General features: G+C 41.7%; 2 protein-coding genes across 2 annotated transcripts in view; both read left to right on the top strand.

The window, feature by feature from the left end:
• Nucleotides 1–4663, top strand: part of LOC101848300 (sulfotransferase 1A2) — a 14565-nt gene extending 9902 nt beyond the window's left edge. Inside the window, exons 5-7 of the mRNA XM_035970759.1 lie at nt 1666–1807; nt 2295–2414; nt 4478–4663. Of these exons, the coding sequence (XP_035826652.1) occupies nt 1666–1729 (64 nt within the window). The 3' untranslated portion in view covers nt 1730–1807; nt 2295–2414; nt 4478–4663. The remainder of the gene's footprint in view (nt 1–1665; nt 1808–2294; nt 2415–4477) is intronic.
• Nucleotides 4664–9864: 5201 nt separating this feature from the next.
• Nucleotides 9865–13047, top strand: LOC101850818 (zinc metalloproteinase nas-14; the record flags this gene model as incomplete). The annotated part of the gene is given in 2 exon segments (XM_005102233.3): nt 9865–10205; nt 11775–13047. Coding segments are annotated over 2 exon segments (1381 nt in total), but the record flags the coding sequence as incomplete, so codon positions are not given.
• Nucleotides 13048–15000: the final 1953 nt, after the last annotated feature.

Here is a 15000-nt window from a genome sequence, read left to right as displayed (position 1 = left end):
TTGCATGAGAAGAAAGGAAGTAGTAAGAAAGGTTTCGGAAAAATGAGTATTCCAATGTAAAGCGCATTGAGCTACTTTTTTGGAAATGCGCTATATAAATGTTATATATTATATATTAAAGCTATCAAAATGACATGAAATGTCTTCAGTCTCAGAAGGCCGCAATTAAAGTAGGTGATGAACCATCAAAATACAATGAAATCCAAAGAGGAGTGAAACAAGGTTGTATCCTCTCTCCCTATCTTCTAAACATCTGCGCAAAGTTTATTCTGAGAGAATCTCAAGATCTACTTGGCGTTATTATTGGAGGCCGCAACATGAATAACCTGAGATCCGCAGATGATATAGTTCTGCTTGCAAACACGAACGAAAAATCTCTCTCTAAAATTAGGAACGTTGTAAAAAAATACAACAACAAAAAAACAATGGTGGCAAGGTAGGCCTCGACATGAATGTCATACGCAACCCCCCCCCCCCCAAAAAAAAAAAAAAAATAAAATAAAAAAAAATTAAAAAATTAATTAATTAAAATAAAAAATAAAAAAAATTAATGCACCCCCAAAAAACCCCAACAACAACAAAACAAACAAACAAACCATCAAACAAACAAAAAACCAACAACAAAAAACCCCCCAACAAACAAACAAAAAAACTCTAAAAAAACAAAACCCCAAAACAACCAATGGTCATATCAAAATCAACTGAAAATCAACAGACATAATCATGGGAAAAAATCGAACCTGCACATCAGTTCCAAAATTTGGTATTTAATATGTAGGGGCAACAACCACAGACAATGGCAGAAATGAAAATGAAATGAGTATAAGAACAGCAAAAGCTGTCTTTGTTGTTGTTGTCGTTGTTGTTGTTGTTGTTGCTGCTGTTTTTGTTGTTTCTTCTGTTGCTGTTGTTGTTGTTGTTGTTATTATTGCTGCTGCTTTTGTTGTTGTTGTTGTTGTTGTTGTTGTTGTTATTGATGATGATGATGATGATGATGATGATGATGATGATGATGATGATGATGATGACAACAACAGCAAAAAGACAAAAAAAAGACAACAAAAGAAGCAGCACCAGCAACAACAATAACAACAACAACAAAAGAAGCAGCACCAGCAACAACAACAACAACAACAACAACAACAATAACAACAACAAAAGAAGAAGCAGCACCAGCAACAACAACAACAACAACAAAAGAAGCAGCACCAGCAATAACAACAACAACAACAGCAACAACAACAACAACAACAACAACAACAACAACAATAACAACAACAACAAAAGAAGCAGCACCAGCAACAACAACAACAACAACAACAACAACAATAACAACAACAAAAGAAGAAGCAGCACCAGCAACAACAACAACAACAACAAAAGAAGCAGCACCAGCAATAACAACAACAACAACAGCAACAACAACAACAACAACAACAACAACAACAACAATAACAACAACAACAAAAGAAGCAGCACCAGCAACAACAATAACAACAACAACAAAAGAAGCAGCACCAGCAACAACAACAACAACAACAACAGCGACAAAAACAACAGCAGCAGCCAAGAAAACACTAATACAACCAACAGTAGCAGTAACTACTGGCACCACTACATCAGTCCCCACCAACCAACGACCTCTCTCTGTTCCTCTCCCTCCAGGCTTCTGTTGGGAAACAGTGCGAGAAAAGCACGGACTGTCAAGCCGACGAATGCTGTCAGATAATGAGTGAATTTTTGATTGCGAGCAAGAGACAAGTCGATCTGCCCGTCTTTGCAATAGGGGGCTCGAAATCGAAAAAAGGTCAGTAGCTTCTTGCACAATCGTTTGTCGTTTCTTTCTCTTACTTATTTAAGTATCAGACCTGGGTATAAATTTGGTTTAGTAATTTCTCCTTTAAAGGCGTTAAACGTTCGCTGGGAAATTATCAAATTGAGCTTTTGCTTTTTAAATAAGAATATACACAAACAAACAAGCAAATAAAAGCAACCACTAAAAAACAAAGCATAACATCCTGAACCAATTAAAAAACCCACACAAAACCACCACCAACAACAACCCCCCTCCCTAAAATAAAAAACAACAAAAAAACAACCAACAACAAAACAATAACCCCCCTCCCCAACAACAAAACCTCGTTCAGTAAAAAAAAATCCTCTCTCAAAACATTATTCAGCTTTTCAATACTGTTGTCAATGAACCCGTAATTACCGTATTGTTTTAACATCAAAAGCAATGTTTCTAAAGGTATTAATCTGGAAACTAACATTCATTTTTTCCTTTGTTCAAGGGACATGCCAAAAGTATCTGAAAGAGGGAGATAACTGCGATATTTTCGCAAAGGACAACGGTTACTGCAGCTGTGGCCCCCAGCTGGCATGCAGGTCTCGCCAGGTCTCAAAAGGTCAAGGTGAGAATTGAAGATCTTGATGTCAAATCTTGATGTCATTGTTCGTTTTTATGTTGCAAGATTTGTGTCGTATCTGAGCAGTAACCCCCAGTGGGCCGCATACCATACTATTATCTGTGGCATAGTGGTGAATGTAGCGCCCGTCAAAGTAGTGTGATCGAGGAAACCGACCATTTTCCGCCCGTGTTGGGGAATTTTTGTCCACATCTTTATTTTGGGCCTCAACACCTTTTGTGTCTATTTAAAAACACCTTCGTGTTTGGTTGTCGTGAAAGACGTTGACCAGACACACACACACACACACACACACGCGCGCACACACACACACACACACACACACACACACACACACACACACACACACACGCACACACACACACACACACGCACACACACACACACACACACACACACACACACACACACACACACACACACACATACACACACAATATTTCTTAGGACACCCAAGCTAGGAAGTCACAAAACTGTAAAGATAATTTTCTTCTTAATTACCTCTGTCCTGATGACCCCCTCCTACTTTAAGCGCAAATATTTCGACCTCTATTCAAGATAGCGTTAGCATTTTTTCATTAAATGCAAGACAACGGAACACGCTTTAAGCTTATAAGAATAACTCTTACCCTCTTACCACAATACTATCGATGACACACTCTCATTGCTGCAGAATTATTGATGCATGTGTATCAGATATATGACGGAAATGTTTTCACACGAATCTCCCCTTGTGTAGTCTAAGTTCCTGTTCAGCAGCCAGGTCGCGAGATGAGGAGAAAGTGAATTGTTCTGCTCAGTAGTTCTTGACGTCGTGTCATCCCGGGCACAAGAACTGTAGACCCGAGAGCCACGTCACACAAATTGTGAAAAGGGTCAAAAATAAGAACAATAAATGCCTATTACAGTTAGGCACACTGCTGCAGATAGTTTAGACCTCACTTTTTAGTGTAATCAGAATTTCGAAAGATCATTCTGTTTCCGAGACTTTAAGTTGAAAAAAATTTGGACTTAACTCCAGCAGTATATCGTTACTCTAGAATTACATCTCGTGTTACTCACCAATATAATACAGTGAAGTTGTTAATAAAATATAACGTAAACAATATCTATTGACTGTTTCCCAAGTGGTTTATTTCACAGTCATGTGACTGCTGTGATTTTTGACGTCACTACTAGATATTTTGTTGCTCTAGAATTACAAACTTCTATCTGCTCAGTACCCAGTTTTGAGAAATTTGACGTTAAAGAATCTGAGTTTCACATGTCAAGTTTTTTCTTATGCATTTCTTTGAATATGTTGATAAAAACTCCGAATAATCTTACGATGTTGATAAAGCAGATAGAAAGTTTGGTTTCTGACCTCATGGTCTTAATAACTCAAAACGCCCGAAAATGTCAGATAGAACTTTGTAAATTCTAAGGTAGCGACTCGAAGGATGCAGGGACGTAAATGATTTTTTATATGAAGGTTGTTGATTGTTTTTCTAGTCCCTTGCTTGGTTGCAACAAACTTCTCACACTGCTATCACCTACTATACAAGGTTCGACAGTTACCCCTCTGTCAGACACCCACCCCCTCTCCCTTTTTCCAAACAAAAAATAAAAACTCGTCTTACGTTTTCACATGAGGGACTTGGCACTTTTGAAAATAGCAAATGTAGGACAAAAAGTGGGGAAAATACCTGTCCGACTGAAAGGGCAACGTCCATTGGGGGTTAAAGGTCAACACTAAGGATGTCAAGATGAATTCTTAGAGAAATAGTCATTTGTTGAAAATTAAGTCAAACATACTATTTCACACAATGCAAGGTGGCGACCATGATTATGTACATCAGAGCCTAACCATTATTAGGCCACCAACATCAAGATTTCTCATTACTGTGGGGACAAAATCTCTTGGAAAATGGGTACACACTAGGTTCATCTTATCACGCATAATAATATACTTTCAAATGTCTGCACGGTGCTTACTCTAAGAAGGTGCCTACTATCTTTAATCTAACATGCAAATCCTTATGTGTTATCTCTTGTGCTTTTTCACTCAGCCAAAAGAGACATGGTGGCACCTCTCCCGGGATTCGAGTGGAAGATTACTTGTGAGAAGACCACGTCACCGTGAACGTCTGAAGACTTCTGGACGTAAACTGTGGGAGAAAAAAGAACACTGCATGACCTGTTCTCGTGTTTTCCCAGCAATAAACAATGAAATTGTTAAAATACAACGTGAACAATATCTATTGACTTTTTATTTGCTAGTCTATGTCTTATACCTATTTTGCAACCAAGTACTACTCTTTTAATGCCCCTATCGACATTATTAGCTATTTAAGAGGCAGGACGTTTGGAACTAACGCCCGTCTCCTGTAGGATCGAGCCTTTAAAACACCAAAACGACCCCAGACCAAGAACGTTCAAACCAGGGTCATCCGATTCGTAGTCCAGCTTGAATCTTTCTGAGCATTCGCGGCATCCACACAGGGAGTGAGACACACGGCTTGTGGGGGAACGTTGCCCTGAGAGAGAGGCCTCCTACATGGGCTGTGTGTGCAGAGCAGAGGGTCGCTGGTCCTCACCGAGGAGCACTCTAGCACCCCCCCCCTTTTCTATTACGGGCGAAAAGAAAAAAAAAGCAGAACCTGCACTTGGCCACGTTCAGGTGGAAGTAAATGACAAACGCAAAACTCAATTGTTGTGTGCAATCCGCCCCCCCTTTTCCCCCCATCCCACTCTTTTATGAATAAAATAAACTCACAAAGATGGCGGCTAGACCAACAGGTCAACACCAATGGTTACGAAAAACAATTTGTAAGAATCTATCTACAATACGCATAGGCTTCACTGTCTCTGGAGCTTGCTCTGTATACATGCGCCACCTTCATAGTACGAGAACAATTTACTCTTCCCTAACTAGTAACACTGCATAAACATTGACAAAGAGTTCACAAATTTTAATGTAACGCTATTTCGAAGACGGAGAACCTGGTCACTTGGAAAGTGAAGGACAGAAGAAGGAAGCAGGCAGGGACAGAGAAAAAAAATCACAGAGTGTGCAACGAAGGAAATATCTCACGAATTCATTTGGGATTGGACGTCAAGATCCCACACTCCTTTCAACTTCTCGCTGGTGTAAAGAGGACTCTATTGTCAAAGCCTTCGCCAACGTCAGTTTAGAACACCAGGCGAAATCTGGCTTTCTTTTTTCTCTTTTTACGGACGTAGTGGATACAATAATAATAATATGTTCGACCAACAGCAGGCCACTGTCAAGTTTGTGTCATATTTCCAAAAAAACCCCAATAGTTTGCCCATAACATAGTGCGTATGTTGTTGCACGATTTTTTTAAGTTTTAGGGAAGGAAAATATATTGAAGAATCTGTATGAGTATGAGTAACGGAGTTATTCCGATATTTCGAGGGTTTAAGTGCCGTTAAAAGATCTTCTACTTGTAAACACAAGAAAAATGATCGTTTCATACTCACAAGAGAAGAGATGGTTTTACAACTGTAGACTCGAGAGATGAGCAGATTTTATACCTGTAAATGGGAGGGGGTGGGGCGGGGGCGGCTCTCGTGGCCTAGAAGTTAAGGTGTTCGCCTCTCATTCAAAGGTCCAAGATTAGAATCCGGGTAACAACCGAAAACATTTCTTCTCTAAGATTGTCTCCTTTCCCCTCCTTTCCTGCTCTCTAGTAATGTTCTGTCGTCAGCTTTCGTTTCTACTTTCTACCCCACCCCCTCACCTCTTTCACCCCTTCCTCCTGACTCTTTCTGCAGCCTTTCTACTGCTAGTCATTGGCTCCTTACTGCTGTCTTTCAGCCACAATCCTGATCTTTTGGTAGGAAAGATCCACACCTAGCCCTCTTGGACAAGGGCGAAAAATGTCGGAGGTCCCGTGTGCAAGTTGCGCACGTTAAATATCCCTTGGTGGTCTAAAATCCACGAGAGTAGGCTTCGGCCGCCACCCGGCAAAATTCAGAATTTCTTACCAACTGAAATATTTAATGCGCCCCTCGCGCTCATATGACCTCACGCATTTGTAAGCGCCGTAAAACACTTATGAAAAGAAAAAAATAACTGTATACACAAGGAAAGTATTCGTTTTACACTCGTGTACACGAGAGAAGAGACGGTTTTATAGGCGTGTATACAGGGATTAAATTCTGAACTCGTATGCACAAGAGAACTGAAGATTTTATAGCCGTACACGAAAGAAGCGATGGTCTTAATCTCGTGCACAGGAAAGAAGTTAACATTTGCTACTCGTATTCAAAAGAGAAGTGATAATTATTTACACTGGCGTGCACGAGAGACTGAAGTGAGGATCATGGTATTGTAGTTACACAGTAGGCCTACTCATATACACGATACACAAGAGAAGTGAACATTTGTACTCATGTCTATTTACATGCGCGTGTGTTGTTGTTGTTGTTGTTGTTTTTTTTACCTCCAGTTGCTGCGCAGATAACGAGCGCTTCACTTGACGCTAACGTGTCCTTGATTTTTTTGGGACAACGAACACCCCTTGAGGAAAAGACTGAAGAAAGAAGAAGGTATAACTTTCCTTTCATATTCTTGACCTACATTAGGCTCTTGAATGCTTTGATGAGGCGCGCAATGGCATTCTGACCCAAAGAAGACTTCTGGCCGTGTGCAATAATGAATACTGGTGGTGGTGGAGAGAGAGCGAGAGCGAGAGAGAGAGAGAGAGAGAGAGAGAGAGAGAGAGAGAGGGAGGGAGAGAGAGAGAGAGAGAGAGAGAGAGAGAGAGAGAGAGAGAGAGAGAGAGAAACGATGTTATTGAAGCAGTTGTTAAGTGTTTAGTTAAAGGACTCTGAGATTAAACAAACACAACAGAACTTAATTGTGAGTAGTTGACGGGTACTCTAGTATGGTTTGCTCCTTCTTTCATATCAAACATCTATCGTCCTTATCTCTCTTACTTCCGTTTTGTGTTTGTCACTCTCTTGTAACACCTCTGACTTTACTGCAAGTGCTGTAAAACTCTTACTTAACTAAATAATGAACTAAATTGTGCATTTCGTTGTTAGGGACGTGCGGAGTCATGTGACGTCCACTTATCATCCATCCATCTCTTTGTCAGGAAAAAAAACCCTAACAACAATCAAATAAACAACCCCCCCCCCAAACAAAACAACGTGTGTATGTGCTACATCTGTAAGTGCAGAGCTTGTGCAAACGTCATGAGCGACAACAGGAAACTGGTACTGAGTACTGAGTACCGTCCAGCACTTCAGCACTTAGCGTGACCTCCATACAGCCGAGACAATCCGGTTTTCCCTCCTGTTCAGCCCTACCCATATTACACGGGTAATGTCTCCTCCGTCAACGCCTGACGGTGACCACTATATCTGTAGAAGAGAATAATTCTACAGCGAAATAGATGAATTAAAGGTTAAGTAGAGAACTTGTGGCTTCTGCTGTGTCCGATAAGACCAATACTAGGAGAGAAAGTTTGCCACATTTTGAACATTTAAAAAGCTCCACTTCTACTTGCTTTTCTCTTGGTTTCAGCGTTTCTTATAATGAAGCCTCGTATGATTTGCTGCCCACTGTGACTGCTGCTCCCCTATTGGGTCCGTCAGAAACTAGGCTCTCCCATGTCGAGGGATTTATGTTGAGGTTCTCCAGAGACATCTTCTGGGTGTCTTCGTAATACTTTTTTTGTGTGCCAACCTTACACTTGCCTGGGGACAGTAAAGACTGTACAAGTGCACGGGTCGTTTGAGTACTTCTGGGTACATTTTTATTATCGCTGTTTCATATTCAGTCAACTCTGCAACTGTTTGTGGCATTGGTGGCCTAGTGGTTAGGCTCTAGGATTCGCAAACGTAAAGTCGTGGGTTCGAATCCCAACAGGGGCCCTATGCTGTATCCTTGCGAAAGATCTTGTCAGTTTGTTAGTGTTCGATTGCGTGAAATCCTCTGCTTGCACTGTATACTTCTCGGGAAAACAAGGATGTTTCTGAGTGTTCTAAGGTCTACTGGGGTAATATTAGATATAAAGTGCATAGAGTCTACTGTAGAGCGTAGATATGAATTATATAAATAATACAATTATTATTCTAAGGATAAAGTCTACGTTTAAAAAAAATGAAAACCATGAGGCAACATGTGCTGCAAGTAGGACATCAGGCGCTTTCACGATTTTCAAGGGAAAGGTTGTTTCTCATTACATGTCGAAATATAAAAACTGTACACACACACACACACACACACACACACACACACACACACACACACACACACATACACACATGCACACAAACACACACACACAGACACACACACACGCACAGACACGCACACACACACACACACACACACACACACACACACACTCACAGCTTTTTCGATTCTCGAAAAAGCTTAAAGTTAAGCATAACTTTGATTGCATGAGTAATAATCCATCCTAGCACAAAGTGACCTAAAGTTGCGGTGTGCACGATCAGCCTAGCATGGAACATAGTGGAACTGTATAAGACTATAACCCTTGACAACACTGTAAGGCTCTAGTTTATGAGGTGGGACCTCCAGAACCACAGCCCTTTCGTCACTCAGAGCACGTAAAGAAGAAACCGAAAGTGAAAACTGTACTAGTTGCGAGTAGCCTTCAGCGGGATGAGTGGGGCAATGCGGAGTACGGGCAAGTTCACACGACTCGAGGTGCGCTGGCTGTTGGACGTGATGAGGTTTTGTCCAGGAAACGAGAGAGAGAGAGAGAGAGAGAGAGAGAGAGAGAGAGAGAGAGAGAGAGTCTGTTTATGTGAGTGCGCGCGCGCGTGCTTTTGTATGTGTGTGTGCGTGTGACAGATAGATAGATAGATAGATAGATAGATAGATAGATAGATAGATAGATAGAGAGAGAGAGAGAGTCTGTGAGAGAGAGACAGAAAGAGAAAGTGTGTGTGTGTGTGTGTGTGTGTGTGTGTGTGTGTGTGTGAGAGAGAGAGAGAGAGACAGACAGACAGAGAGAGAGAGAGAGAGAGAGAGAGAGAGAGAGAGAGAGAGAGAGAGAGAGAGAGTAGCCTACGTAAGAGAAGAGAAGTGGTTGAAGGACGTGAAGGTAATGAGCGAGTAGAAAAGGGCAGGGATGGGTTGCGAGCATAGATAATTATCATCAAAGCTCGCCATGGCTGTGAGGGTGGGGGGTTGAAATAACGTACTCGCTTGCCAGGCGACCGTCTTGCTCATACTCAAACTTCCTGCTTGGAGTTAACCCCGGCTCAGCTACGCAGTATCTGTCCGGAGACGACTCCGACGGAGATAGACCAATGAAAATGCTTTATGCCTCTAGACCAAGTAAACAAAAATCTGGGAGGTTACAGGGGGCATGCCCCCCTGTTTTAAGCCATAATTTGATATTTTGCAGGTAGGTTTGAAAATTTCTTGAAAATATTCGATTTGCGACAGTTTTAGTAGCTACATATGTGATCTGCAGTAAATAATACGCAGTTTGACCCCCCTCCCCTCCAACACAGCAGTGCATCTGCGTGCGAAAGTGCGTCTCCGAATTGTTCCTGGGTACTCGAAGGAGCGTCTCGGAATATCTTTTGTCGCTCAGCTGAGTGTTGGAGCGCTCACTATCTCGAGACAACACAAAACGTGCACGATCGGAGGGTTTCGCTATTCGTCTCTAGATATAGATGAGCCTCAGTTTTCAATCTTGTCGAATGATGGCAGGGAGAAAGTGCCTGTATATATTATTATTAGATCTATGTCTCCTGACTTCCTTTGTGCCTGTGTTCGTTACGGTAAGAGCTAGACGGGTTTACTCTTGCTTTTGTTTTTATTAGTCTTACATACCGGCGTTGTTGTGTAGTAGTATCTTCGCTGTGGCACGCTGGTGACATGAGTTCGATTCCTGATTTGGGAGAATTTTTATGAAGTATCTCGGTCTTTCTGCTGGGATGTTGTACCCCTCTCAGTCTTGGTTGGCCCTGACAGGCATGGTCGGGGACCGCCTCATAAATGATCCAACTTGTGTCTCTATGGCCACAAATACAGCTACAGTAATGTCGCTTTTTTTTACTCCCCGATCGACACAGTTTCGATTATTTAGATCAGTGGTTTTCAAACTTCTTTCGTCCACCGCTCCCTTTTTCACCCAGCCGAGTCGGAGCGCCCCCTACTCCGCCCTAACCATCAATCTGACATAACGACATGCATAATATAATAACAATCACAAATAAAGAGAGAGCTCAAAAAGTAGGGTACAAAATAAAGTGCCTAAATTCTAATGATTTGGTTCTGCATATTAGTTGGGTCACAAATCACCATCATTACAGAGTCTTAAATTAAGCGTGTACGAGAGATAATAAAACACATTTTTTCTTCAATGTTATGCAAGGGCATTGAGAGCAAAATACTGTCATTTTATGCATATGTGTCATCGGTATTAAACGACCGGTGTTGTTAACATCAATAAAAGTACAACATGTATTATGACATTTGCAGAAGCAAAACACTTTAAATAAAAAAGAACCCCAAAAAGTGATCATTAGTTTGAAAACAGATTGACATTATTTTTATGAAACGTGTCCTCCCATCAAGGTGCTCCAATAAAGTTGCCTGAGATTTGTATATCAAATATCTCCATTGTAGAATATAAAAATATTATTAAACTGAATTGATCTTTAGAGTTTTGAAGTATGCCAGTTCTTTGTCAGATTTGCCGGGATGAATCATCTTTATGTGGGCTTTGAGTGCTGGGAAAGAAAGTTCTTAGTAATAAGTAGTATTGTAAACTATGCCTAAGCTATCAATTTTTGTTTTTGTTTTTTATGTGGCTTCTTTCCCTTCACCATTTTTAATGTTGACATACCGCCCCTTTAACGCCCACCACCGCCCCCCAATTGCCAAATTTCGCCCCAGCGCCCCCCAAACTGTCGCCACCGCCCAAGGGGGGCGCCGCACACTTTGAAAACCACTGATTTAGATGGTGACTCTCATATGACCTTAAGCAGTTGCGAGCTCCATAAAATTGTCTAAATTTAGAAAGTGGGTGCTGACCCTGCCTGTCAAGATTTACTCGGGCTGAATTAGATCAAGATAAGAATTAGTCTACAGGCGGAAAAATGTGGGTACTTTCGATTTCATTATTTTGGTAAGCGCCTGATTTCCCCACTATATCACACACATTTTCTGTTTAGGTGTTGAATTCTGATTGGTAGTAAGCTTACATAGGGTTGACGTGACGTCTGAATGAACATTTTCACTTTTCGTTTACTTGAAAATCATGATATTTAGATCACCGTTAGGCAAAATGTGGTTCATGTTTTCTGGTTTAAGATGTGAAACTTGGATTTTATCTCCTCCCCCAGGCGGTTCAGATGACCATCGAGAGGACGCTGGTCAACGCCGCAGACGACCCAGAGGCCTTGAACTTTCTCCAGACGACCAATGATGGCAACGTGTCAGTGTTGACGGAACTCGACCTGGCCATGAGTAAAGAAGAGTACAGTAAGATGCACAGTTCTACCACCAGGGGCAAGCGGAAAGCTGTCAGAGACAGGGAATATTTGTGGAAGGAAGCTCAAGTCTATTATGAGATCTCGCCGGAGCTGAAGCCCAACGCCAGTATCATTAAGGCTGCTTTAGGGGAGTGGACCAGATATGTATGTTTTCAGTTCATAGAGTGGGAATACCCGTATATGGTGAAGTTTGAGCTGTCGAATAAGTGTCAGTCCGCGGTAGGTCAACAACCTTGGCAGAAACAACCTCAAAAGATTGAGCTGGCCCCGAGATGTCTTAACAAAGGTACAATAATCCACGAAGTGGGCCACGCCATTGGCTTGATTCATGAACACATGAGACCTGACAGAGACAAATATATCAAAATTCACACGGACAGAATCGATGAAGACTATCGCGGTAACTATAAGAAATACAGTTCTTCTCTCATCGATACATACGATGTCCCGTACGATTACATGAGCATCATGCATTACGGATCTTGGATTCTTGGGCCGATTACCACACTGGATCCTTCCTATCAGTTCAAAATCGGCCAGCGCGATTACTTATCATTTAGCGACATTAAGCTGGCCAACTTGATGTATCAGTGTCCTATATTGTGTGAGGTAATGTTAAGATATCCTGTAAAAGACTGCCCTGAAGAAGGAATACAGCTCTATCATTCTCCGAAATCCCCCGTTTGTGAATGCTGGTGTGACTCAGGCAGACTTGAAGACCCCCTCGTGCTGTGTTCGGAGAAATATGGGACCCCGACACCGTCACCTCCAACCACCACTGACGGCACCACGGCTGAGGATACCACGGAAGAGGAAAAGACGACAGCAACATCGGAAAAGACGACAGCAACAGCAGATTCGCGGCCTTCACTCGCTGACACAGACACCATGACGTTGAGACTGGGCGCTGAACCACGTTGGACGATCCCGTTCCCAGAGTGTGGAGATGCCAGGGACGACTGTGTGGAACTGAAGGAAAAAGGCTATTGCAGGTCCAAAGTGGAGGCCATGCTGCGCTTTTGCCCGACGACTTGCGACTTTTGTGGAAAGGACAAAGATCTGTGCATGGACAGAGAGAAAGGGTGCCGGGCGGGGGCGGCTGCAGGCTGGTGTGAAGATACAGGTAGTGTGTGATTGTTAAACATACATACACACACTCAGACAAACACACACATACACACGCAAACACACACACACACACACACACACACAAACACACACACACACACACACACACACACACACACACACACACACACACTTACACATACATACACCCACACATAAACTCACCTACAAGTACTAACCATAGTGAATATGTCCCCAAAATGTGATTACATGTAATTGATTGATTTTGTGAAATGAGGGGTAGGGTAGTGAGCCGGTATCTCCTTCAATGTTCAAGACTGTCGGTCTTGTTTAATGTGGGTGTTTTTACGCCTTCGTTGACACAATTTGGATCATTGAGAAGGTGACATTCCCACTCTCTCTGTCAGTGCCAACCCGGATGAAAGAGATACAACATCCTAGTAGAAAGACTGAGATACTCGATGAAAGCGTGCGTCCTACTCGGGAATCAAACTAGAGTCTTCTGCGAGCGACGACAAAGCGCCTAACCGATCCACCATAGACGCTGGTCCATAGGTCTACATCACATAAAGCACACATATTTTACAACCACAGGAGACGTCCGTGAAAACAGCATAGTATGATAAAATGCACAGGTGCATGTTTATAACTAACATTTTCAACACGTTCTGTGGTGACAAACAAAGTTTCCGTAATAACGATTTATGTCACAGTGAGAGCTTGGTGGAGCTCTCATTTCTTTCCAACTACTGGGGTGATTGTTTCTTTGACCAATCTAAGCAGACTATTTATTTGAATTAAAAAATCTTGGTCGGCAGAGTGCTTAACTGTGTTATCCTACAGATCTCAATATCCTATTTCGCATTCTTTTGCTTGGTTGCAAAGTCATTATTATAACACAAACTGCTTATAAATATGGTGGGGTTGGTGGACGCCCTGGTGTGGCTTGCTCCTTCTCTTCCACCAAACGTCTGTCGTCATAATCTCTTCTTCCTCGTTTCTTTGTATTATGTTACTCTCTCCTTACACTATTAGACTCTGAAAGGTATATGTGACCCATTTCAACTCTGGAGGTGTCATCTCTGACTCAGAGGTTGACTTGTAATAACCCTCTAGCCTTCACTTTCTGTCTAATTTAAACGAAAGGACTAAAACTGCGCACTCTTGTTCTTATTCTCATCCTCGACCACTAAGAGGCGCATGTCCTATTCTTCACTCACTTTCTCCTCCCTGCTGTTCTGTTGTTGAGAAGGGCAACATTTACTTTCTTCCTGTTTCTCCTATACAGTCGTGAAGACGTACATTGTATACTATTATATACAGTCATGAAGAAGTATAATATTACATATACAGTCATGAAGAAGTATTTTACATTTATGTGCCGCTGTCGGTAATGGTTAGGCAAACGGACTCGAAAATCGTGAGATTGTGGGTTCGGGGGTTCGAGCCTCAGCTCGTCCGACCATGTGTCATAGAAAAGGCACTTTACATGAATTTCCTATTTGGTTCGGTTATTTCAGAGATGGACGTTTAACTCGGCGGTCTCAAATAACCTAATAGTGTTGACATGGGCGTTAAACGTATACCATTTCACGATTTTTGAAGTATGTTATGTGAGGCGTCATCGGGAAATCAGGCGCTCGTCAAAATAATGACATCGAAACAAAAAACACCGACATTTTCCCGCCGGTTGGACAATGCCTATCGAATGTTTCAATTGGCGCAACACCTTCTATTTCCACTTTAAAAAGTATGACATTGTGTGAATTTTACTGGAAAAAAAAAACGTTTATCAAAAGCAGTGAAAAATGTTAATTTGCAGTTTCCAAGGGCACTCAGGCTTTTGTGGCGATTTTCTCGCTAATATTACCTCTGACTCCAAACGACTTCCACCTCCTTAATAATAATAATGATGATAATATTAATAATAATAGTAATAATAATAATATAATAATAATAATAATAATAATAATAATTATTATTATTA

The sequence above is a fragment of the Aplysia californica genome, unplaced genomic scaffold, assembly GCF_000002075.1.
Source record: "Aplysia californica isolate F4 #8 unplaced genomic scaffold, AplCal3.0 scaffold00317, whole genome shotgun sequence".
In the NCBI taxonomy this organism is placed as follows: Eukaryota; Metazoa; Mollusca; class Gastropoda; order Aplysiida; family Aplysiidae; genus Aplysia; species Aplysia californica.
This window is presented reverse-complemented; position numbering and strand designations above follow the sequence as displayed.